General features: G+C 38.0%; 1 protein-coding gene across 2 annotated transcripts in view; it reads left to right on the top strand.

Annotated features, from left to right (window-relative positions):
* Nucleotides 1–26,585, top strand: part of LOC121732470 (spindle pole body component 110) — a 113,121-nt gene extending 86,536 nt beyond the window's left edge. For both annotated transcript variants that reach the window (XM_042122351.1, XM_042122352.1), the window contains 9 exons: nt 9,310–9,373; nt 14,129–14,274; nt 14,809–14,913; nt 22,916–23,065; nt 23,483–23,615; nt 23,970–24,236; nt 24,447–24,611; nt 24,687–24,852; nt 24,936–26,585. In XM_042122351.1, the coding sequence (XP_041978285.1) occupies nt 9,310–9,373; nt 14,129–14,274; nt 14,809–14,913; nt 22,916–23,065; nt 23,483–23,615; nt 23,970–24,236; nt 24,447–24,611; nt 24,687–24,852; nt 24,936–26,365 (2,626 nt within the window). In that variant the 3' untranslated portion in view covers nt 26,366–26,585. The remainder of the gene's footprint in view (nt 1–9,309; nt 9,374–14,128; nt 14,275–14,808; nt 14,914–22,915; nt 23,066–23,482; nt 23,616–23,969; nt 24,237–24,446; nt 24,612–24,686; nt 24,853–24,935) is intronic.

Here is a 26,585-nt window from a genome sequence, read left to right as displayed (position 1 = left end):
TTTTTATGTGATTTGACACATAATATACAGGCTGAAACAAATTAAAGTGATAATAATATAATAATAATAATAATAGCTCCCACACCGGTTTCGGTGGCGGTGGCCGGTTTCATTGAAATCAGGCCAGCTACGCAGGAGTAATTTTATAGTGCCCAAGTGTGTGCGCAGTACACAAGAGCACTCTCTATTCCTTTACTCTCATAACCCAGTGGGACGGAAGACCGACACGACCAGCGAGAGATCAGGCGCAGGACCGACTTTTTACATGCCCATCCGACGCATGGATCATCTTACTTGTCAGACAATCAGGTGATCAGCCTGCAATGTCCTAACCAAACTTGGAAATAGCATGTTTCCAACGCGGGAATCGAACCCACGACCTCCGAGTCAAGAGCCGCGCTCTGTACCACTAGACCACGGAGGCGTCTCGTCTGAAGTGATAATACTTTGGATTCGAGCAATTCTCTTTTTTGCCACTTGTATAGGCAAGCGCCCAGCGTCATGACATTTCCCATACAAAGGTTAAAAAAACGTTGCCCTTTCAACGCTGCTACTTTCACAGTTAACTCTATAGGGGACTCATACACACCCTTAAGATATTATCACTTATTTTTGTTTCATCCTATATAGAGTAGGTAGAGCACGGGGGACCTTAGGTCTCTTTTGAAAGAAAATGTACGGTTCCCAAGGAATTCCTATTTAAGGTGACCCCGCGTTTAACTAAATAATCGGACAAGTGTGAGTCAGATTCGCGCACGAAGACTTCTGACTTCCGTACCGTATAGAGCAAAATTATGCCAAAATTGTATTTTTTGTATGGGAGCCCCAAAATCAAGTACCTATCTGTTGCCATTATAATTGATATAGAGCAAAAAAGGCCCAAAAAATCACGTTTGTTGTATGGGAGCCCCCCTTAAATATAAATTTTAATTTTTAAGTAAGTACCTATTTTGTTTTTAGTATTTGTTGTTATAACGACAACAAAATCCATACTTAATATTATAAATGTTGAATAAGAAAATTTAACACTGGTCACATTTTTTTTTTTATATTTCTGCCAGGTGAGAACAGTGTTCTCACCTGGCTCTATGATCTATGGCCTTTTGTCTTTGTCTTCTTACCTCATTGTAAAAGTTTGTGCAAGTAAATTATATTTACAAGAAAACATTATTTTATTAGAAAAGTCCATAATATAATAATAAATGCGAAAGTGTGTCTGTCTGTCTATCTGTTACCTCTTCACGCCCAAACCACTGAACCGATTTTGCTGAAATTTGGCATGGAGATACATTGAGTCCCGGGAAAGGACATAGGATACTTTTTATCCCGGAAAAATGTACGGTTCCCCGCGATAAACGAGTTTTGGCGCAACGGAGTTGCGGGCGTCATCTAGTGATAAATATATTTCATAATATGACATATGGGTCAAAGATAATGTATGCATATACTAATCTATGTACAAATTTTGGATGCCTAAATCACTCTCCTCTGTTTGCAAAATTGGAATTCCTGTTTTTATAGAGGTTTTTTGATTGATTATTGTGTGTTATAAAAGTTGACCAATCGTGTTATGCAATGGTTAACTCAAAGACAAAGACATGATGAATACTGACAATGAATTTTAATTTCTTAGCTTTAGTCATTGTTGAGAAAAATCGATATCGCTGCAGGTGAAACTATAAATGCGTCACCTTAAGCGGGAGGAGCCGCGCGGAAAGTCTAGAAACCTAGAATATTATAAAACCTGGTATCCGGATTTTAATGCTTTATGTCCCAAGAAACAATGTGTCCCAATCGCCACAAAATGTCCAAACCGTCACCGCAAGCTGGCCCACTTTATGGCGGAACGTCGGTAGCGGAAAATTACATTTTCTATTTATTAATATATTTATTGGCGGTTTAGAGAGTGAAATTTTTTATGCTCTATTGTCACCGGTAACCATAACGCACAGGACTTGGGCAAAGGGCTTATGGTGAAAGTGGTATTTTTATAGAAACAGTTAACACTATAGTAAATAAGGTAGTTCTATAATCAAGGCGAGCTAAGTGAGCCCTAGTATTTTTAGGGTTCCGTACCTCAAAAGGAAAAAACGGAACCCTTATAGGATCACTTTGTTGTCCGTCTGTCCGTCCGTCCGTCTGTCAAGACCCTTTTTCTCAGGAACGCGTGGAGGTATGAAGCTGAAATTTATATCAATTACTCAGGTCTACTGTCCCTTGAAGCTGTGAAAAAATCAAACTTCTAAGCCAACGCAATCAAAAGATACAGCCGTTTATGCCGCAAATTTTCGACACTTGCAAGGGAATCAAAACCTACAGGGTGCTTCCCGTGAACTCAGAATCTTGAAATTTGGTACGAAGCAACGTCTTATAGCATAGATAAAGGAAAAATTACGAAAACCATAAATTTTTAGTTACATCACATAATATATATTTTTTTAATAATTTTAAACTTACTACCCATTTCCTCATAAACGCGTAGAGGTATTAAATTGAAATTCATACCAAATACTCAGGTCTATAATACCTTTAAGCTGTCGGAACCCTCGGTGCGCGAGTCCGACTCGCACTTGGCCGGTTTTTTTTATGAAATAAGGGGGCAAACGAGCAAACGGGTCACCTGATGGAAAGCAACATCCATCGCCCATGGACACTCGCAGCATCAGAAGAGCTGCAAGTGCATTGCCGGTCTTTTAAGAGGGAATAGGGTAATAGGGGAGGGAAGGGAAGGGAATAGGGGAGGGTAGGGAAGGGAATAGGGTAGGGGATTGGGCCTCCGGTAAACTCACTCACTCGGCGAAACACAGCGCAAGCGCTGTTTCACGCCGGTTTTCTGTGAGAACGTGGTATTTCTCCGGTCGAGCCGGCCCATTCGTGCCGAAGCATGGCTCTCCCACGTACATCCCACAACCTGAACATTTTGTGCTACACTTTACGGAAAAACTATCACGCCTATTGATTTGTGCTCTGTCATTGTAATTTTTATTTATATGTAAATGTGTTATCATCAGTCAGTCAAGGTGTGACGACGCGAGCCCTCACCAACCTCGGCTTTTAGCTAGTATCTAGTAATGCAAATGTAGTGTTTATAACGCATTGTTTACTATCATAATATTATTTAAACAGCTGTCAAAAACTTTCCAGATTAAATTTGAATAGGCAGTAAATCGTTGGTTTTGCACAAAATTTTGATATTGACTATTTTAGTTTTGCGTAGGTTATACGCTACTTAAGGGAGAGAAAATGTAGAGTGTTTAAACTTCAAACCAAGTCATTCTTTATTTTGGTAAACAAAAATTAACCATCCATAATTTTACCAATGTAGCACCTCCATCGTGAGTATCGCAGACACAATAGATTTTCAATTGTTATGCGGTAGCCGGCTGCCGCTTGAGGATTTTATATGGGTTAACTTATGCGTGGTTTTGAAGTTTTTGACAGAAGTTTATCAATTTAAAATCGTTGTTGATTGGTTAAAATTTTGACGCAGCATTGGCTAATCAGAAGCGTTATCGAATACTAAGCTTTAGTCAAAACCCCTCAAAAACAGTGCAATCAACATTCAAGTACCGTGACGCTGTGATGATATTCATCTGTACTTTACTAATATTATAAATGCGAAAGTGTGTCTCTCTGTCTGCTATGTCTTCACGACCAAACCGCTTAAACCAATTTTGCTAAAATTTGGTATGGAGATACTGAAACGGGAAAAGACATAGGATACTAATTCTTATTCCGAATAAAAATATTCGGTTCCCGCGCAATAAACGTACTCGCATTAAACGTTTCGGGCGTCATCTACTTATTAATTATTTAAAAGTTATAGGGCCAGGCCACAACACTGTGGTGCGGCGTCGTATCGCAAAAACCTACAACAGAAATGCGATGCGTTGTCACAACGCAAAAATGTCATCGGAAATCTCGCTGTCGCGTCGCTTTCCACGATGCGTTGCATTTCCGATGAAATTTTTGCGTTGTAACAACGCATCGCATTCCTGTGCGATACGACGCCGCAACACAGTGTTGTGGGCTTGTGGCGTGGCCCATGGTGATAACTTTATCTTGTCAAAGTTGAGAAAAAATTGTTGAATGTAATCTTACACTATCCTACTTTGCCTATTATAAGGACTGCTGTTTTATTATTTTGGCTTAGAAATTCTAATTTATTGATTATTACATAAGTTCGGAAGCGTCTGTTTCCTAGTATTCTAATTAGCTGGTGATATTATGATATATCGGTTCGCACTTGCATAACGTGTCATATTTCTGTATGTTGATATAATGCTAATAAACTCTGTCATAACCATAAAGTTAATATACCTAGCGGAATAGAGCAACAATCTCGAGCTGTCAAACGAAACCGAAATTGGTTTTCATCTGTGTGAAAAATATGTGTACGTATACACTTACACAAGCATGATTGAACATTAATTGTATGAGATTAAATTGTCAACGTGCGGCACGTGCCGACTGGACGTCAAAAAAAGAGTGCTGCTGTCATGTATCACATGTCTCTTTTTACCACGCAGTGTTACTGATAGCGACATCTCTCTTGCTCAGGCCTTTGTTTCTCTATTCCGCTAGGTATATTAACTTTATGGTCATAATATACAACCTATGGCGTTTATTGGAAAACGTTAGCGGCCTGAATACCTAACAAGAATATCGGTTCTTATAATGGTTAGTCGATGGGTCATCACTAGAATCTTATAATATTATATCAAATTTAGCCTGAAGTAATAAGTAATCATTACTTGTAGGTTTGTAACTCAAGGCCTTCTTTAAATTTTAAGCGTGAAGTGAATTAGCATCTATATAGCGTAAAAATTTTCATAAATTTTGTTAAGATCATTAAGTGTATGTTTTACATTTTTATAATGTTTAAATTCAACAATTTTCAATCATTTAAATTATTCATGGTAAGTATAGAAAAAAATCTACACATTACAGTACCTACTATCCGAAAACTAGATTGATAAGTAGATGGCAGTTCTATGTAATAACGACCACATAACAAAAGTCCGTTAACTGCATATGACTAAATTTATTGAATTAAGTCATAGGCAGCTCTAAACACATAAAAATCAGCCAAATGCGAGTCGGACTCGCGCACGAAGGGTTCCGTAACATTATAGAGCAAAATAATTAGTCCAAAATTTGTGTTTTTTGTATGGGAGCCCCCCTTAAATTATTATTTTAATTAAATATTATTATTAAATATTAAAGTACACATAAAACTAAGGATCGATGTGCAAAACTCAAGTACCTAACTGTGGCTGTTATTGATATAGAGCAGAAAAGGCCAAAAAAATCACGTTTGTTGTATGGGAGCCCCCTAAGCCCCCTAAATTAAGATTAATATTAATTTTATTTTGTTTTTAGTATTTTTTGTTATAGCGGTAACAGATATAAACAATCTGTGAAAATTTCAAATCTCTACCTATTACCGTTCTTAAGTTATAACCTACAGACGTCTGACATACAGACAGACAGACGGACAGACGGACATACAACGAAGTCTTAGTAATAGGGTCCTGTTTTTACCCTTTGGATACGGAACCCTAAAAATCGACACAATTAGAATTCAGTGACTTATGGTTTGCCGAAAACCCACTGCAGCCTCAATGGCAGCGTTAAGAAAGTTATTGTATAACCGTCGAAAACGGATTCGACGTGAAATGCGACGTGACGCGAGCGTGACGCACAAATTGGAGTTTAGGGTCAATAATGGTCACATTGTTCGAGCTAGTTTGCCGAATTGAATACTTAGGAATTGGTCTGCTATTTTTAGTTTTATTTAAGTTCAGGTCAGACTATCTGACCCGGTAAACGGTGTTTTGACTCATACGTTGTTTCGGGTATAAGAAATAGGAGTAGTTGGGTCTTTCTTTCCATAAGTATTCGTCCCAATCGGACGATTGACTAGATTCGAATTTTTCATAATTTTTCTTCCAACTTTTCGTCCAAAGTAATTAGTTTTTATGACTTTCAAGTTAAAGCAGTAATTGTATTTGCAAAAAGTGGTAGATTTGATTAAATTTTGTGTGCGTATTGCTCGGCCGGTTCTATCCGATCCAACTATCCGATAGCATAGGTATGAAATTTATTCCAAATCAGTCAGCTTGTGCGGTCATTGTCGTACCTACCCAAAATTATAATCCAAAGCCGATGTCACCATTTTTTACACATTTTTTTCTTTAGTATCAAATATTAATGTTTGAAGTATGTTACGAGTATGTTATTGTTAATTTCCTTAAGGCTGATGTTTTGTATGAATTGCAATGCATTTTGTACAACCTTAATCCATACTAATTTATAAATGCGAAAATGTGTCTGTCTGTGTGTCTGTTACCTCTTCACGCCCCAACCGCTGACCGATTTATCTGAAATTTGGCAAATACTTTGGGTCCCGGGAAAGGACATAGGAAACTTTTTATCCCGGAAAATGTACATTTGCGGTAACTATAAACGAATTTTGACTAGTATATTATGTCAATATTTCGATGAGCAGATCCTAGTTTGACATGACATGAACAGTTACGATAACAACGGTGGTGTACAGTTACGATATTGTCGCCGGAATGCGGACGTCACCGGCACGTACCGGACGACGTTATAAATTGCCATTACCGAGTGCGTTCGAGTGATAAAAGATGATTAAAGATGCAATAAAAGAGATAGAAACAGCTATTGCGGTCTGTCTGCCACCAGGCAGAGGGTTTAGGAGATACAGCCTGGTCAGTGGTTACTAGTGACAGTCCGAGTCCCGACAGACAGCGAAGTCATAGTTATAGGGTTCCGTTTCTAGTATTAAAGAACGGAACCCTGAAAACTCATAAGCACTCCGGTGCAAGTGCTGATAGAAGTAAAAACAAAACAACAGGGGCAAGCATACATTTTCTCCGCGTGTTAGAGAGGCGATTTATGAATTTTCAATCAGGTCATCACGTGTCCTGACGAGAGTTTAACATTCATCAAAAAAGTTCTCAACGCCGCTTCTGCACTTCTGCCGTTCCCAAACTTCAAGCCGTTGTTTTTTTTTAGTTCAAAGTTTCTGCCATAAAAATGTTGCTAAAGGTATCATTCTCCTAATAATCATGTAAAGTTTTGTTAGCCACTCAAAAATAACAGCTTATAGATTCTAAAAATATGTAGTTCTTCTAAAAAGTGAGAGAAAATACCTAAGATGACCTATGTAATAACTAATAAAGCATAATATAACACAATCAATAGTGAGGTCCAGTTAGTAACGGTGCGCGGTGTACCCATAAGTCACAGCAATGGCTGCGCGGGCGCATAAAAACACGGCGCGTTCTATATTGTGATATGATTACTGTATTCATGGATAGCACATAAATATTGCTATAAATTACTAGATTATAGCTAGTGTATTTCAAAATGGATGGATGGAAGGTTTGTTGTCAGATTGTTTGCTTGCGTTACGCACTGGACGATTTTAGTCGAACTTTACTTATGGTAGTATTGGAAAATACTACAATAAGAAAGTAATAATAGATGGATAAGTAAAAGAATCATAGAGGCAAAACTGATTGACAAGGCAACATCTTTACCGAAAAGTACCCACACTGCATTTGAGGTAGGATATATTACTGCAATTGGAGAGCCATCCAGATAATGTAATTGTAATAATTAATCTTTTTAAGGAATCAATAAAGGCTTTTTTGTTGTCACGCTAGCGGCAACACCAGCACAGACAGTAAACAAAAAGTTCAACGTTAGACAATTTTGGGCGGATAATATAATGTGTATGCTAGCGCTCTCTGCTCTCTGACTTTGAAAAATATTTTATACTAGAAGATGCCCGCAACTCCGTTGCACAAAAAATTGTTTATCTCGCCGGAACCGTACATTTTTCCGAGATGAAAAGTATCATATGTCCTTTATCGAGACTCAGAGTATCTCCATTCTCCGCTCCATTCATAATTTTAAATAAGGTCATTTTAAACGTGGGAGAGCCATGCTTCGGCACGAATGGGCCGGCTCGACCGGAGAAATACCACGGGCTCACAGAAAACCAGCGTGAAACAGCGCTTACTCTGTGTTTCGCCGAGTGAGTGAGTTTCCCCGGAGGCCCAATCCCCTACCCCTTCCCTTCCCTACCCTCTCCCATTTCCTTCCTTACCCTCCCCTACCCTCCCCTATTACCCTATTCCCTCTTAAAAGGCCGGCAACGCACCTGCAGCTCTTCCGATGCTGCGAGTGTCGATGGGCGACGGAAGTTGCTTTCCATCAGGTGACCCGTTTGCTCGTTTGCCCCCTTATTTCATTAAAAAAAAAGCAAATTTCAGCAAAGTCGGTTCAGGGGTTTAGGCGTGAAAAGGCAACAGACAGACAGACACACCTTCGCATTTATAACATTAGTAATTAGTATGGCTTATTATAATTGAGAAAGACAGAAACTATCCACGGATTTCTGTTGGACGACAAAGTTTCGTCTGCAAATAAACTTGAAGCCCTCCCGACCCTACCGTTATAGAGGATTTAAATTTCAAATAATAATATGGACGGGCACAGCCCGGCTATCGAAGCCATTGTCTGCGAGAGACATAAAAACGTCCGCAGATTGCATCAGCGTTTGATCACATCTAACTTATTCCCTACGTCTAGGGTTAGCCTTTATGTTAGAACTTAAAGCCTGGGTATTGTTATAGGAGTAAAGAAAGATAGTTATAAAGTTAGTTTGTGGAGTTAATGAAATAACTGAGGTTATTTTGTTATTTTTATCGCTATGTGATATACCTATACTCCACTCGGGCTAACTTGTCACTAGCGGTCATTGACTCCCTGTCAAAAACTTGTCATTTTCCATAATATAAACCGCGATTGACAATGAAGTGTCAGATATTGTCAATCGTGGTTTTATATGGAAAATGACAAGTTTTTGGCAGGGAGTCAACGACCGCTAGCGACAAGTTAGCCCGAGTGGAGTATATACGTATAGTGCGCATTGGCGGCTGCCTTCCAATCAAACGGACGTTTGTACATTCTTACATACCTACGTTTTTAGAGTGTTGACCGGCCTTTTAGTTTGACGTACTCTCAATGCATACCTTCTCACTCCATCATGTTGATTCGAGTAAGAACAAGAAGTAAGAAGTTTTATGGTTAGGTATAGGAGTTATCCTACACATGGATGCGTGGCGATGACTGAATGAGTCGTTATCATTATCATTTTAAAGAATATTACCACCTCATGATCATAAGCTTGTCACTGCTTTATGATGCCTAGATCATTGCTAAAATTGTGAGGATTTATTATTAATTTTGTTTTTATTTTTTTTGTTTCAGTGAGCTGTCGGCTGTGAAGAATATGGCGGCGTGCGGGGGCTGGGCCGAGGAGCCCGTGTCTAAGGTACGCATAATTTTAAGTGTCCAAGTGTGTGTGAAATACATAAGAGCTTTCTATTACATACTCTTAATAGCATAAAACCAGCGTCCAGCACTACATGTGAGAAAGCGAACCAGTCTCTATGTGAGCCGACTCTAAAAGATAACAACTTGTTAAACAGGTGTCTCTCAAAAAATACCAGCGTCTCTCAAATGACACTTAGGTTTTGGTACTTCTGATACCAGGATCCTTGTGCGAATGCAACGAATAATTTTATAAGGTCAAAACTTTACAAGTCTACATAGTTACAATTTTGAATCGAAGACTCTACAATTGCTCGAACTAATGGAAAAACCAACAATAGCTTTTTTACACCAAAACTAATGAGCTAAGTACGATTGTAATTAAAAGAAATTGCACCTTTTCTATTGTTAAATAACTATAATCCACAATCCACATGTCACAACTAAAGACTTTTAGTGAATGAAGTGGGTAAGTAACAATTTAAAACCTGACGTTTTTTGCATAAATAGAGCTTTAGGACCATTGCAAATTGAAATTAAAAAAAAAAAGTGGATTATCTGTACAGCTAGATGATGAAGTTATAGGTACATAATACGTCACAAGGTTTGTTCAAATTATAAGGGAAAAAATCAGTAGATAATAAGGTGATCGCACATTTATCAGCACGCACGCGCCGAACGCTACGCATTTTAGAATTCGTTGTATGATATGATGTGAAACCTCGCACATTCATCCGCACCGTACGCGCCGCATTTCGTGAATATGCGATGCGTTCGACGCGTACGGTGCTGAAAAATGTGCGATCAGCTTGAAGTAAAATGTTAGTTACCAACTTCACCCACTCGTGTCTCACAAGTGTACATTCCAATAAATAAGTTTTCTACAATCGCACTTCGCACGCTCTCGAACCAATCGCCTTTGTTTCGACACGCAAATCAAATCACATATACTTTTGTACTCTAATTGTACTTGATACGATTTCTAATAATTTAGCAATGTCTTTCATAATCTTGGGATATTTGTAATTCCCATTCGACTCGGAGTCGAAACGAATAGTTTCGAATCCGAGTCGCACAAAAGTCGCTAAAAAAAACAGAAAAAAGTAGAGAATACGATTTGCAAAATTTTAAGCATCCATACCCATGGGCGTACCGAGGGGGGGGCAGGGGGGGGCAGCTTCCCCCCCCCCCCGGATCATGTTGACGTCCCTACTAAGTATATTATCTAGTACTTTCATCTATAAAAATAACGAATTTTTGCCATTTCTTTGCAATACAACTAAAAATTATTAAATTTTTATTCTTTATAAACACCTAGCTTATAAAAAATCTGATTCGCCCCCCCCCTGGCTCAGAATCTGCGTAATTTGCCTGCGTAATCGCTAACGGTCATTCCCAATATTTGATCTATCTCTGGTTTTGCCCTACTAGAGATAGGAATAGCTCACAATTGACATAAAATATATGTCTCTAATGTCTAATGTGAGTTATTCCTATCTCTCGTAGGGCAAAACCAGAGATAGATTAAATATTGGGAACGGCCGTAAACCGATTTTGCTGGGTATGGAGATAATAAATTCCTGGATTTTCTTTACTTTTGGTAAAAAGTTACTCTTGGTAGAGCAATCCATATCATTTTTTTTTCATTTTACTTGTAAATTGGCAACAAAAAAAAAAACAAAAGCTGATTATTTACATGCATCTTGTTCAAAATAATATGTACATTTAAAAATAGAATTCCAACTTTAAATGCAATAAAAAGTGGTTCTCACGCAATTTGCAAAACAAGATGTCGGTGTATTTATAACCGATTTGCATAGGAAAAGCTACACAATATTACCAGTGTTATTTTGATTCGGCTGCTGTTATTTAACCGTTTAATTATCATAACTATTATCAAAAACTAGGGCCGGTATAAATGGTCAGTGCTCAAGATGCGACCCGGTCTCAGGACGCGGTTTGGCTCTGTGATTGGTCCAAATTTTGACAGCCAACCAATCACAGAGCCTGAACCGTGTCTTGAGACCGAGATGCATCTTGAGTACTGACTATTTATACCGGCCTAGGTGTGTCACGCGGCTCCGCCCGCGTAAATAAGGTATTTGCGGAAACTGTACATTTTCATTGAAAAAAGTAGCCTATGTCCTTTTTCGTTATCTACTCTATATTTGTGGCAAATTCGCACAGGAATACTATCAACGCCCTTTGCCCCAGCTACCATGCAAGTAGGTACTAATAAAAAAGTGTCGAGGTCAAATATCGTTTTGTCCTATTACGCGGAACGCGCGATAAGGAACTTCGTTTCAAAAGGACACGACCACGTTAAAACTACAAAGATGGCAACACTGAAACTGAATAAATTAGCTAAAATGTAATTAAGTTCTACTAAACCCAAAGTTATTTTACCTATAAAATGATCCTTATCTTCTTGGCAAAAGGGTAACAAGAGTTACTGTATTTAAATACAGGTTTTCTAGTCCATTTATCGAATGTAAAGTGACTTAAAAGCACATTATCATCCTTTTTATGTCACGCAGTAAAACTACTGTTAGATAGCAAGTATTGTGGTTTATTCGATTATAAAAAAGAGAGACTTTATAGGTTGACTTTTAAATGTATTTTTTTAGATAATTGAGAAATAAAAGTTGCATTATTTTGATGCTAATAACTTTACGATAATAGGCATGATGACTTTTTTTTCTAATTGGTAATTGAAAGACACTTAAAAAATTGAAACATCGTTGAAAGAATGACTCTGATAGCTTAAAAATTCACCAAGATACGACAGTTCAAATATCTTATAAAAAAGACCTGCCCAAAACGCTCCATACAAAGTGCTACGAAAGTATGACGTCAGTTTTTCGTAGTTTGTACGCATCGGGAGACAACTTTGTTCGACAGGTATATAAAATATTGCGTTTATGAAAGTGGTTTCATAACAAAAGTTGCTTATAATTGCATAAGTTATCGAATTATAAACAAATATTAAGAAATTTGATTGAAAAAAAAAATCGACTGGAATATCCAACTTTGAAGGCGCATAACAAAAAAAATACAAATGCTATCAAGCTGAAATTTTGGGAACACTTATTTTTTACCGTGATTTCTTTATTTTATTAACAAAATTCGCTAATCTTTGACCTTGTCATCATCCCTATTATTAATTCCAGTAATTATCGGAATAAAAGGGGCCGTGTGTAAAATTATCTAGAAAAATACATTTAAAAGTCAAACTATAAAGTCTTTCTTTTTTATAATCAAAATATAAACCACAAAACCGAAGAAATAGAAATACAAGGATGAGTAATGGAGCGGCGCGGCGGCGTGTGTCTAAGGCTGGTTTTATAGTAGAGCGTTTCGCAGCGCCGTTGGAGCGCGCGCGTTCGAAGCTGTAACAAACGTATGGACGAACGGCGCTGCTCAAGCGCGCGGACTTTAAAACGCAACTACTACCCCCATACATATTCGAACGCGCGGCGCTCCAACGGCGCTGCCGAAACGCTTTACTATAAAACCAGCCTTAACTTTGGTCTTTAAACAGCCTGAGAGCGCTGAGTAGTAGCCAATTTCTGACATTTTTGAAGTTTGTTTTTTCTCTACGGTTGTTGATTAGTTAGTAATTATTTTAACGTTAGCGCTAAATAGAATACAGATACCTAAACTGAAATCAAAAACATCAGGAATCGGCCAGTTTGAAGGCCAGTACCAATTGGGTCATTTTGGACCTGACGGCTTCCAAGCTAGGACAATGCAGGCTGATTACCTGATTGTCTGACAAGAAGCGGTCGCGGTCCTGCGCCCGATCTCTAGCCAGTCGTGTCGGTCTTCCGTCCCACTGGGTTATGAGAGTAAAAGGAATAGAGAGTGCTTTTGTGTACTGCGCACACACTTGGGCACTATAAAACTACTCCTGCGTAACTGGCCTGGTTTCTATGAAACCGGCCACCGTCACCAAAACCGGCGTGAGAGTTACTACATACTTACTATGATGATGATGATGAATACAAAAAAATCAAAATATACAAATGAGTGTTACGTGAAACGGAATCGACAATTACGCCTTTCCCTCGAATTCGGCAATTAAACAACGTTAGTGAGATAAGAGATTACATCTGAGAAGCTCTTTGTTATTGATATTATGTCATACGTATGTTCACAAATAGTTTATTTATGGAGGAAGGCGGATCCGTAAACCCAATTCTTGTATCTAGACTTTCAAACATTGGGTAAAGGAATCGTCTTGATATAATGTCTGTGATTATTCTAATAAGTAACACATTCCTGTTTTGCTAAGTATTCGCATACGGTATTTGCTCGATAGTTTTACTCCGAATCTAAGGAAATGACATATTTCACATATTTAATTCCATCGAGCCGGCTCGAAGCGAGCCTTCGAGCTGTCAGTTTTGGCGGTCTACACGGTGGTTATTGCTCGATTTGGAGTAAAACTATCGAGCAAAACCGTATGTAAGTACTTAGCATTTTACGGTTTGTTGTTAGAAATATTGTAAGCGCGACACAAACACAGCGCCCCGTAACCAACGTCTGAAATGACAACATTAGGCTTTGGCCTGTGTCCTGACTCCTGAGTCCTGACCGAGCATACCACGTCGCTCGGTAGGAAAATCTTTTGATGTTGTCAATCATGCCGTGTCAACTAATATAGGTACGAGCATAAATATACAAATCTTTCGACTTTAAAACGTTTTTAATTTTACTACCTTACATAGTTTAATTTTTATCATCCTTTTCTCAGGACAAGCAGCGGCCTCCGATCTACAACCCCGAGGACTACGCGACCTCCCTCAAGAAGTGGGGGAAGAAGATGGCGGCGGGCAACCTGTACGAGCCGGAGGAGAACAAGGCCAGGACCCTGCCCGCGCAAGGGAGCAAGGACTTCAGGTAGGTTTGCCAGGCCAGAGCATTGCAGACTAAACTCTGCTAGGCCAAATATTAGGCCTAAACAAAGAATCACAGGCCAAGCATAATTTGCGGCAGTCTGGGTTATATAATCATTGATCAGAATATATCAGCCTATCAGGTTATCACTCATTCCTTTTATTTATTAATTAAAAGGCATTTTTGACAAACCATTAACCTGGTGCCAATGATGGGTCATTAGCAAATGTTTGGGTTAAAATCAACTTTGATTTAATACCATAATATTGTTTTCTTTGCTGTTGTTCATGTTATTTCAATGTGCCTAGCCTAGGAGCCTAATACTTAGTCAAATAATACATTGGTAGCCTTAAGCCTATCTTGACAGCAAAAGTATAATAGGTACTTAGTAATCATTCTAAGCTAGTAAAGTATGCGAACACGACAGCAATAACTTTAGTTAGATATAAACCTGCCCTATTTGTTACCGCTTTGCTGCTGAGCCGATTTTGATCAATCGATTTTGGCAACACCTAGTTACTGATGTCGTAATTCCAGGAATCCTTGTCTGAACGTGGGCGAGGAGATGAGCCTGCGGCAGTTCGCCACGCCCAGCGAGCTGCTCACCAAGCTGCGGGCTGACCTCCGTCTGTCCTTCCCCAGGTAAATACTTACTAATATTGTAAATGTGAAAGTCTGTCTGTCTGTTACCACTTCACGCCCAAACCACTGAACCGATTTTGCAAAAATTTTGTATGGGGGTACTTTGAGTCAAGAAGACAACATTTTGTCAGACAGCAGATCTGCAGCCTTATTCCCGAAACTGATCGGTCTCAGATTTTTGACACTTTCAACATTCTATTTCTTCCTTATTATTCGTAGATTTCTTCATATTTTAGGTGTCTAAAGTGTCAAAAATCTGATATCAGTTTGATATCAGTCGGGAATTAGGCTGCTGATATGATATCTACGGTCTGTCAAAAATTTTTGTGCAAAAATGCCTGTAGTATAGCTGTCGCAGTCAGCATTTATTTTACTCTACTTATATGTAGAGTTAGAAAAGCTATAAAATATGTTAGGTAAAAACAGGGTGTTATGAACGTGTACAATTTCTGGTAAAATTATAAAATTAAATAAAATAAAAAAAAATCCATCGATTTAACTCTAAAATCTTAGTCTTTTTAGTGTTTTCTACAGCCTACTGAATCCTAATCGTATCGAGTTCCGTGTTACCTGACACCACCGCCCGGGCCGCATTAATTAGCGAGATAAACGCTTAACGCCAATGTGTTAAGGAATTTGTTTGCTAACTGGTCTAAATGGATACAAAGTGAGCATGCGAATAGACACCTCTGGGTTCAGTAGTTCGGAGGTTGTGGGCTCGATTCCCGCGTTGGACTTTGGTTTGGAGCCCTTGTCACTGGTTTACGAAAGTAAAGCAAGAGAGATGCTCTTGTGGATTTATTTAATTGAAACCTGTCATTATCACCGAGAATTTATTGAGAATGTATTGAGAAGCAATAGTTAGAATATCAATTTCTTTAAACTTTTCTCTCAGAGATTCAAAAGCTGACATTTTCTAAATTGAGCTTAGGTATAGCTCGCTTCTGCAGCACAAAAATTGTATTGATGTCGGCAGCGTTTCCCCATAAAAGGATACCATAGGACATTCTTCTGCGAAAATAACTAAAATAAACTAGTCTTGCCGTGTCTTCATCAGTAATTTCCCTAATTTTTCTGACTGCGTACGCAGTCATGCAAACGGATCCCTAAGTCGTAAAATGATCGAAATACTCATAATATTTTTAAAAAACCTATCCAACGACACCCCACACGATGCGATGGACGCGAAAAAAAATATTCATTCCCGCTTTACTAGGGAAGGTAAGTACCATAAATTAAGATTTTATGTACAATTTTGTCGGCATCATATAATATGTACAGAACAGTACATTCATGCCAAATAACAGCTATGTAGGTCCTATAGTCTCTGAGCAAAACCGCGGACAGACAGACGGACGGACATACCGAAACTATAAGGGTTCCTTGTTGACTACGGAACCCTAAAAAGGGCTCCCATATAAAAAACACAATTTTCCCCTACTTTCGCTCTATAACGGTACGGAACCCTTCGTGCGCGAGTCCGACTCGCACTTGGCAGATTTTATTTTAAAATGTGTACTTTAAATTTACTTAATTTCTAGTGAGTGAGTACCAGTCGTGAGTTCTACTAATAACATAAGAAAACTTTCTAATCAGTGAACACAACCTAATATTATTGTACAGTCGGAGCTAATTTAAACAAAGTTAGACCATAAATAAAAGTGGCTGTGTACAATTTGTGACAATCTCCCTTATGCCGGCAAATTATACCCCAGCGTACTGTAATGGCGCTGATCTACATCCAGATTATTTATAGGTCTAGGGAAAAGTGTATAAAAATGCGACGAGGAAAGCAAGATGTGAGTTTTATACGTTTGACTCATAAAATAAATCGTACTTATATTATAGTTAATCAGGGTAATTCAAGGTAACGCTAAATTAAACTGTAACAGTTACGGTACGGTACTACAGTTTGCGGTTGCAGTGCAGTATGGCAGGTACGACATAATATGCCCGCAGCCGCAGCCGCGCCAGGTAAAAAACACACTATTTTAGTGATAAGATAATTATCCGTACTTACCCTGTGTCCGAACTTACCCTCCTATATTTTTTGACCGAACTTTCGGTTTCGGTTTCGGTTTCGGCCAGTTTCGGCCAAAAAATCTAGTTTCGGCCTTACTTTTGGTTTCGGCCTTACTTTTGGTTTCAGCCCCGCCGAAACTTATGCGTCGTTCAGTAAATTTCGCAGTTAACTCGTGCTTGCTTGCCAGCGAGGCCCCGGCTTAGTTCGCCACCATCTACTTAATCGTGTTTTGGGATTATGTTTTCCAGATTAATCCCAAATCAAAAATTAGCACTTCGTTTTATTTTCAATAAATTGTCAAAACTTATTGTTATCGAAATTATATTATTGAATTTTATTTCTACGACAAACGCAGAGAGATGAGATCTATGTAGTTAATTATCTGGCCTCACTTTTTTCCTTTTAACACGAGTGTTATTTAAATATTTAAAATTAACTTTTAACTATAGACACGCAATCTCTTAGACCGTTCCTTCCCTGCTAGAATCTTATCTAGCCCACTTCCCCGTAAGCTTCACTCTTGCGGCCCTTAGCATATTTTTCAGGTTTAGTGGCAAAACGCCTTCTGGGGCAAAAAAAATGTGACGTCAACTGCTAGTTACCTAAGGGGCGATTTCACCAAAGAAATGGAACGCGTTCAAAGCATTCTGAACCGGCTCAAAACGTATAAACGCGATCATAACATCGAAATGCATTTCACCAGTATAAACTGAATGCGTTCACAGCCAATCCGAGTTTTATCTTCTGAACGCCCAAAGTCCGAAGTTTAACATCATATCATTCATCATCATAAAACCCGTTCATGCCCTGTCATGACGGAACGAAAAACATAGACAAAATAAATGTAAAGATGACAGTTTTGACACATGCGTTTGTTAGTTTATGTATGGTTTCTTTCTATTTTGTAGTTAAATTGACGTGAAAAGGCTTTAAAATGATGAAAACATGTAAAATAATCGCGTGACGTCACGTAAACTTAGATTTAATAATCGCGATCAAAAGAAGTATGTGAAATCCAATCGAAACAAAACGAGATTTACTTCGCAGCATGAACGCGTTCAATGGGAATTGGGAACTAAGTTTTATAAAACTAAGTTTTATGTGCGTTTGGTGAAATCCCACCTTAGTTATTTCGTTTTGAACTTCGACCGCGGTCGTATCCATGTTTCCCATAAAAATAATATACTGCAATTGTGTCCTTTTTCCTCAATCACACAAATCGTTTTATAAAACTTAGTCTCATTAAACGCGTTCGATGTAAAACTCGTTTTGTTTCAAATGGATTTAATAATCTTCTCTTAATCACGATTAATAAATCTAAGTTTATGTACGTCACACACAAGATGATTTTACATTATTTTATCATTTTGGAGTCTAGTTACGTTATTTTATCAACAAAAAAGCAAGAAACGATACAAAAACTACCCAAACGCATCTATCAATTAAAGTGTGATCTTGACATTTTTTCCTTTATGGTTTTCGATTCGCCATGACATTACACTGACAGAAGTCAGGACTTTAACAGCTTTTATGAAGTTTAACAAACAACATTGGACGTTTTGAAGATAAAACTTTAATTTGCTGCGAACGTTATGTTGGTGAAATGCAATTTGGTGTTATAAACGCGTTTATATGTTTAGAACCGATTTAGTGTACATTAAGCGCGTTCTATTTCTTAGGTGAAATCGCACCTAAATAATGATAACATTGAAATAACTTCTGGTCTTGTTTCTTAGGGTAATCATTCGTTGTAATACATTAACGGAAATTTCACCAATCACACTTACAACTTCGTTTGATTAAACTAAATTCTCATTGAACAATGAACCCATTTATATGGCGACGTAAATCTCGTTTTGTTTCAAATAGATTCTTCTTTTAATCGCGATTAATGAATCTAAGTTTACGTTACGTCACGCGATGATTTTTATATGTTTTTATGTTTTATCGTCTTGGAGCCTTGTCACGTTGTTTTATTAACAAAATAGCAAGAAACGATTAATAAGCTAACGAAACGCATCTTTGAAAACTATCATCTTAACAATTTTTTCGTTTATGTTTTTCAATCTGTCATGACACTACACTGACAGGACTTAAATGTGTTGAAGTTAAAACTCGAATATTGGGCGTTTAGAAGATAAAAATCGGATTTGCTGTGAACAAGTTTATGCTGGTGAAATGCAATTGTGTTTATACGTTTAGAACCTGTTTAGTGTGCGCTAAGCGCGTTCAATTTCTTTGGTGAAATCGCACCTACTTGGAATCTTATAAAAAACGGAATATAGTAAAAAAAAGTTTCTAGGGAACCTATTCGAGTCTAAGATTAATAATATTTATTTTAAGAAATGTCGCAAAAAGTAAAAAGATCAATGTGGTACTTTTTCTTTAGTTTAAAAAGTTATAATTTATATTAAAAAACAATAAATTTCAGTAAATTATCGTAATTTTAAATGTTTTACCAAGTTTCGGTTTCGGTTTCGGTTTCGGCCGAAACTGAGAGTAAGGCCGACAGTTCGGTTTCGGTTTCGGCTGAAAAATCAGTTTCGATCGGACACTACATTTAATATATACGTGGGAGAGCCATGCAGCATATGCATTTAAAAATTACAGTCAATAATATAGGTACAAGAATTTTCAATTCAGATGCACACACCTTTATAATGTGCAACACAACATTCATTTTAAATATAAATAATTATATCTAATATTTTGGCAATGGTGACAATATGTTATAAGCATAGCTGAATGTACCATCAGAAACATTGATTCATAGGCCGATGGCGAACCTACGTTATTTGGTCGAGTTATGTCAAGTATTGATTTGCAATCTCGATTTGATAATTATTGATTGATCATTGATGTTCGATCTCGCGGTGTAGCTGCTAACCGCGCGCTCGGGCGGACGCAAATAAATCAGTTCTAAATCCGTCCTAGGGCCGCTATCTGCCTATGAATACATTTTTCTGATAGTAGATCAGAGGCGTAATATATTTTTATCTCTTTCCCGCAAATAAGCGGCTGGCGCCGCGTCGAATTCCTTTTTTCATACAAGAAAATATACTATTTACTTAACGACCCTTATCTTCTGGTTAATTAAGGCATTTAACGGTAGCTGGTATCTCGTTTTTTCTCGTTATAATGTGGACACGTACAGATATGAGATAATATTAGCTACTTTGTTTGAATAAATAATGTATTAGCATCGACATTATTATTTTTAACAAAAAATTAAAACCGACTTCCAAGGTAAAAACAATAATAACATCCTTATAATATGAACTAAAAAGTATATTTAAATAATTTTTCCTATCTAATAGTGCCTTTTTCCGAATTCGGCTAAACCTCAACTATTTCTGTATTCAATCTTCATCATTTTGAAGTCGTCGGTACCAGATAGCCGAATCTTTAGTTCTCTGACAGAATATTTGAAACTTTTGGAACTGGCACCGACATCAAAATTATGAAGATTGAAGTACAGAAATAGTTGAGGTTTAGCCGAATTCGGAATAAGGCACTATTAGATAGGAAAAATGATTTAATACTTTTTAGTTCATATTATAAGGATGTTATTATTGTTTTTACCTTGGAAGTCGGTTTTAATTTTTTGTTAAAAATAATAATTTCACTCTTTTTAGTTACCTACTAACCATCGCGTAAGAAAATACTTCAACCCCTTAATATTATCCTAATCTTGGTAAATGTTTACAAACCTACCCCAATTTATTTGACAAACTACTACAAAAGAAAGTCGACGGCTCCTATATCTGGGTGTTGTGGTCTAAGTTCCAACCTAACCTAACCTACTTTTGGACTTTCTACATTGTGTTTGTTTTTGTTTTGGCGGGGGGCTGCGCCCCCGTATCCGTAGCTGAGTAGTTAAGTAAGACCCACTCATCACAGCCTTGAGATGCCTTAAAAATACTTCGTAAACATCAGAAAACAGATGATCTTATCTGAAGATTACGAAAATCTCAAATGCGAATTTCTTCTAAACGGAGAGTTTACTGGCGGTGAAAACGGTAAGTAGGAGTTTTTCTCACCCAAAACAATCCTCCTTAACCCATGTCACCAACATTTAATTGACTTAGGTTCCTAAACCTTAGCCAAAGTATTTTCGCCATACTAACAAGGGTCACATTTCGGCCTGTCATTCGACAGGGGTTGATTTTTGAGAAAAGTTTATCTGAGCTTTTTTGCTTCCCTTGGCGCCCCCTATCGATTGGTATAATAAAAAGAGATGGTCATAGGGGGTTGTATTTTTGTCGTCAAAATTTTTCCAAGTATTTTCGCCATACTAACGAGGTTCGTATATCGGCCTGTATCTGGCCGGGGGTTGATTTTTGAGAAAAGTTTATTTGAGCTTTCTTACTCCCCTTGGCGCACCCTATCGATTGGTGTATTCAAAAGGGGTTGAATTTTTTCGTCCATATTTTTTCAAGTATTTTCTCCGTGCTAACGAGGGTCACATTTCAGCCTGTCTTTCGACAGGGGTTGATTTTTGAGAAAAGTTTATCTGAGCTTTGTTGCTCCCCTTGACGCCCCCTATCGATTAGTATATTCAAATAGGGTGGTTATAAGAGGTTAAAATTTTGTGGAAAAAAAATTCTAAGTATTTTTTCCATTGTGCCCAGTTTCCTTCAGTCCAACCCAAATGTGCCTTACGCTCTGGAGTAAAGGTTGAATTTGTTACTTATGTTCAATTTTGTGGTAAGTACTTGAAATATTAATATGTATTTTGAAACAACATTAAGTATATATTTTTTTTTTGTATTAAAATCGCTTTGAAATGTACCAAATAATTAAGGACATAACGTGATGACTGATGATATTTTATGGTGTTGTGTGTATATTGTATCCATATACATGTTCAATTTTGGTGACATTGGTGACCCTGACATGGTAGTGATGATGATGATGATGATGATGAATGTAATTTGCTTAGTAGCATATGCTTTCAGTTCTTAAAACAACGCCTAAACCCCCAAACTTGTATCTATAAGGAATCCGGAGTTCTCTTAGTATCTTCGGAACCATAGTATACCTTGGTGCAAAATCTTGCGTTTTGGTAGCATATGCTTAGGATGCTTTTCATAAAACCAAAATCACCATATGTTTCCATATAAATTTTGAGGAGTTCCCTCGATTACTCATGGATCCCATCATCAGATCACCACTTTTGTGAAAATGGGACCAAATTGGAGTGAAACCTAATATAACAAAACAAAAATTTTGAAAATCGGTTCACAAACGGCGGAGTAGTGGTCGAACATACAAAAAAAATATATATATATCCACAGCCGAATATATAACCTCCTCGTTTTTTGGAAGTCGGTGTATGATTATTGGATCAAATTAATTATTAATATTGTTATATTACTGATAAAGTGGCTTTTTTAAATTTTAATTGCTTATTTATGCAACTTTATTTACTTTAATCAAAGCTGCCGTAAACGAGTTCAGTTATAATGAAACTTCTCTAAAATTATGGCCACCTATTGGGCTAAAAGTAATAACAAACGTGCAAAATAGGCATAACTATTTATTTATGATCGACATCGATTACTCATGCTCAGTGCCGAATTTATATTTTTTATGAGCCACTTTATTTCCACCGCCCTATGAACGAATCTGTCGCCCCGGGTATGGACGCTGGCGCTCTCCTAGGACGCTACCGCCCATAGGCCGCGGCTTAAACGGCTTATTTATAAATCCGAGGCAGCTTATGCTATAAACAGCTTCGCTATCTTCGCTATCAATGTATCAAATCAATGTAGCTGGTGAAGTCCTCTTTAAACTTGGTAACTGGCCTTAGTTACCAAGTTTCTTTGATAGGAGTCTTTATACAATAGCGACTTTAATTGGCCATTATTTAAAACAATCTATGAAAATTTTTGTAAATTACCAGACTTAATAACTGGGCATATAAATCCATCCATCATCATGATCAACTCGCTTAACAATCTCTTACCATCATTTCAGTTTCGTCCAGGAGTTCGCGTGCGAGCCGCTGGACGGTGTGACGTTGCTGCTGGAACTGCTGCGGAATATCCAGCTGAGCCAGGCGGGGGACGGGGCGAGAGGACCGCCTGCAGTCAGGAGGAGGCCGCTGTTGGATGAGCTGGCTTGCTTGTGAGTATCTGGCTTTTGCTAAGGTTTGGGGAAATTCTAAGTTTCTCGTGTTGTAGAAAAACAGTTGTCAAATCCACTGCAAGGGTCTTAGAAATTTCAAGTTTCTCTTGTCTTAAAAAAGGTTGTCACATTACACATTGTCGAGTAAGAAACAATGCTACTTGAGCACGCTTCTAAAATATGAATAGGACACCAAAAAATATATGCTTTTGAGTATACTTACAAGGTTAAGAAGCTACTCATTTAGATTTATGGATTTGTGGTGTACAAATCCATTTCTAAAGATCAGAACAGTACCTAATTATTATACTAGCCGTAGTAGGTATATTTCCACCCGCCAAACTGCCGTGACAATGTCATTCTAAGAAACTATCTGCCAATCCTGAAGTCTGATAGAAACCCGTTTGTTAATTCCAGGCAATGTCTCTGGAGTTGCTGTTCCCGCTACGGCGACTGCGCGCGGCGGCTGGTGGCAAACTCCAGTGGGGTGTACGCGCTCACCGTCTGCATCATGTCCACCGTCAACAAGTCCAGGGTCATCGCTTTACAGGTGGGTTCTTTAAACGACCAGACATAATTATCTACTGCTGCAACCCCTGCTAAGTCGGGAAAAATAATAAAACCCTCGAAAAAGGGATGTTACCATAGGGCATAGAGGTTCCCTAGGGGCGGATGAACTCGAATGAGTTGTGATGAGTCACAATGTCAAGAGTAAGAAAGATTATAATTTATAATGAGTCAGCAAGATTCAATTCAATCCAGATTAGAAAGAAACCACCGCGGCTTAAGAAACTTGCACTGCCATTTTCGTAGTACTAAAACATGGCACTTGGCAGTGCAAGTTTCTTAAGCAAAATCAAGATAAAATAAGATCAGCTTAAAAGAACAAAACATATCTTTCCAGCTGCTGACAAAAGCATGTTCCCCCGGGGCGGGTGGTCACAGCATGGTCTCCGAAGCTCTATCCACCCTCCGTCTGCGGTACGGCGAACCAGTCCGCTTCAGGTTCCTAGTGGGCATGCTGCAGAGTGGAGGTGGCACCGGCGACCTTCAAGCTGCAGGACTATCCTTTATCAATACACTGCTGTCAAGCGCCCCGTCTCCGCAGAGGAAATTGTACATACAGGCCGAATTGGAACAGGCTGGGTTCGATATCGTCACGTTGAAGAAGGTAAGATTTTCTTTCAGTTTGACATGAGTCATTAGGTACTGTTTAATTCTTTAAAGCTTGAATGATATTTTTTAATGAAAACTGTAGATATAAATACCTATTTCATGATAAAATATGAAAGTCTGTCTTTTACTAAATGAAACACAAGCTATAAAATAGTGGGTTCAAATATTACGATTTACCTAACCTGCTCGTATTATTGTGTTACAGATAATTGCAAAGCTTCCAAACACGAGTGACTACTTACAACAGGAGATAGAAGAATATGAGAAGCAACTAATTGACGTTGATACGCTTAGTGAAAAGGCTAACGAAGCGCAAAAAGAGAAAGATGATCTTAGGCACAAATTGGAACTTTTAGAAAAGAGAGTAAAGGTACTGTACATTTTCAACAATATGGGGGTATTTTAAATCAAATAAAGTGTAGTAAAATGCAAGTTGATCTTTCAGATATTACAAGAAGAGAAGGGAATTCTTTTATCATTGGAGAAATGTTTAAAAGAGAAGTGTTGCGAGCTACAAGAAGAAGTGAGCACTTTGAGATCAGAACATAGCAATTCTGGCAGGAAGAAGACGTTTGTGATGAAGAAGAAGACGCCAGCTCACAGATCACGAGGTATATAAGTTTATTTTTTAACAAATAGACACTAAATATTACTCTTCAAAGAAAAGAATTTGACCAATTTTTTTTTATTGCAGACGAATCGTCGCCACCAGAGGACGAAGGTATAAGTTCCTCCGAAAGGTCTTTGAGCCCTGAAGGAGATCCACAAAGGGAACCATTGGTATATGAAGTATTTAACATTAAAAATGAAACCTACGATCTTAGGAGAAACAAGAGAACAGCACATAAGAAGATTGAAGGCAACAAAAAGACTGAATACAAAAAATATTCTGAAGACGAAGAGGAAACCACAATAGATGAAGTAATACAGGAACTAAGAAATATAGTTAATCATGCGGAATCAGAACAGACTTCGGGAAATCAGTACTCTGAAAATAGGAGTCGTAGTCGTAAAAATTCAGAGTTATCCATGAGTGGCTTTGAATACAACAAAAGCAGTGACAAGGAAGACTCAATAACAAATACAAGACATAGTATTCAAATCACTAACTCCCCTGACATTGATGATGATAATAATGAAGAAGAGGAAATAGTACCAAGTAAAATACTACCCCTCCCACCTAGACGATCTAAGAGTCTTATTCATTTGTTTATGCCTCCCGTTGAACAGGGTTTACTATACAGTAAAGCACCAGACATTTATGAAGACAATAACTTCTACTCTAGCGACGAAGGATCGGATTCATTGCTTAGTGCATCTAGATGTCAAATTAATCACATCACTAAACAAGATTCTATAACTAGTTTTGATTTCAATGAATGTAGAGCTAAATTCGACGCCGTGGTAGATAATAATAAGGATGAAAATCGCACTAAGCGGTCAAGAACAAGATCTAGGGAAGAATATAAGAGAACGTCTGTCAAACGAAGTGAGTCTTTCCAGACATCTGAAAAAGGATCCAGGCAGCGAGAATACATAGATAGCATGTTTTTCGAAGACACAACTAATTCACCTTCAAAACAATTACAACGCTCCAATTCAAAATGCAGTCGCGTAGATGAAATTGTTAATTTAATAGAATCTAAAAAACTAACCAAGAGCCTGGATCGAATCGACGAAGGCTTAAATTCCATGGTCGATATAGTCGTGACGACAACACCCAAGAAACAAATTTGGAATTACGAGAGGCGACAAAGATCTAACTCCAGGTCAAACAGCGAAACCGGCATCGAGCCTTTGATACCAGTGAACCAGCCGATCAGTCGAATCTACGACTTCAAAAACAAGGACGAAGCAAAGGAGCAGAAATACATATCCCACGCCAAACTCAGTTCCGGATCGTTTGAGAACGGGACCAATTTCACGAACACTTTCATTATGAAGAGGGGGAGTACCGCAGGGTTTTATTCTGGTACCCATATGCTTCGAGACGCTCCGGCTAGCATGACAAGCCTGGTAATGACGGGTAGCCACAGTTTCGGAGACCACAAGCGCGCCATGTCACCGATAGGTTCGGGCAATTTCTTGCACAAAGTGACCGATATGCCTTCAGGACTCTACTAGAGGTTCGTTTCTGTACGTCTGATGATAACCAACGATTATTGTAAGCGTAACGTACCTTACTCCTTAGTGCAATATTTTTCTAAGACTTAATTTTAGGATAACTTTAGAATCTTTGTAATTTTGTTTAAACAAAATTGACATAAGATAAGGCACTTTGCTCTCTTTAATCTCCTAAATTATTTGAGTCCACTATTTATGTAAGTCTAAAATATTTAGTTTA

Source organism: Aricia agestis, chromosome 12 (assembly GCF_905147365.1).
Source record: "Aricia agestis chromosome 12, ilAriAges1.1, whole genome shotgun sequence".
NCBI classification, from domain to species: domain Eukaryota; kingdom Metazoa; phylum Arthropoda; class Insecta; order Lepidoptera; family Lycaenidae; genus Aricia; species Aricia agestis.
This window is presented reverse-complemented; position numbering and strand designations above follow the sequence as displayed.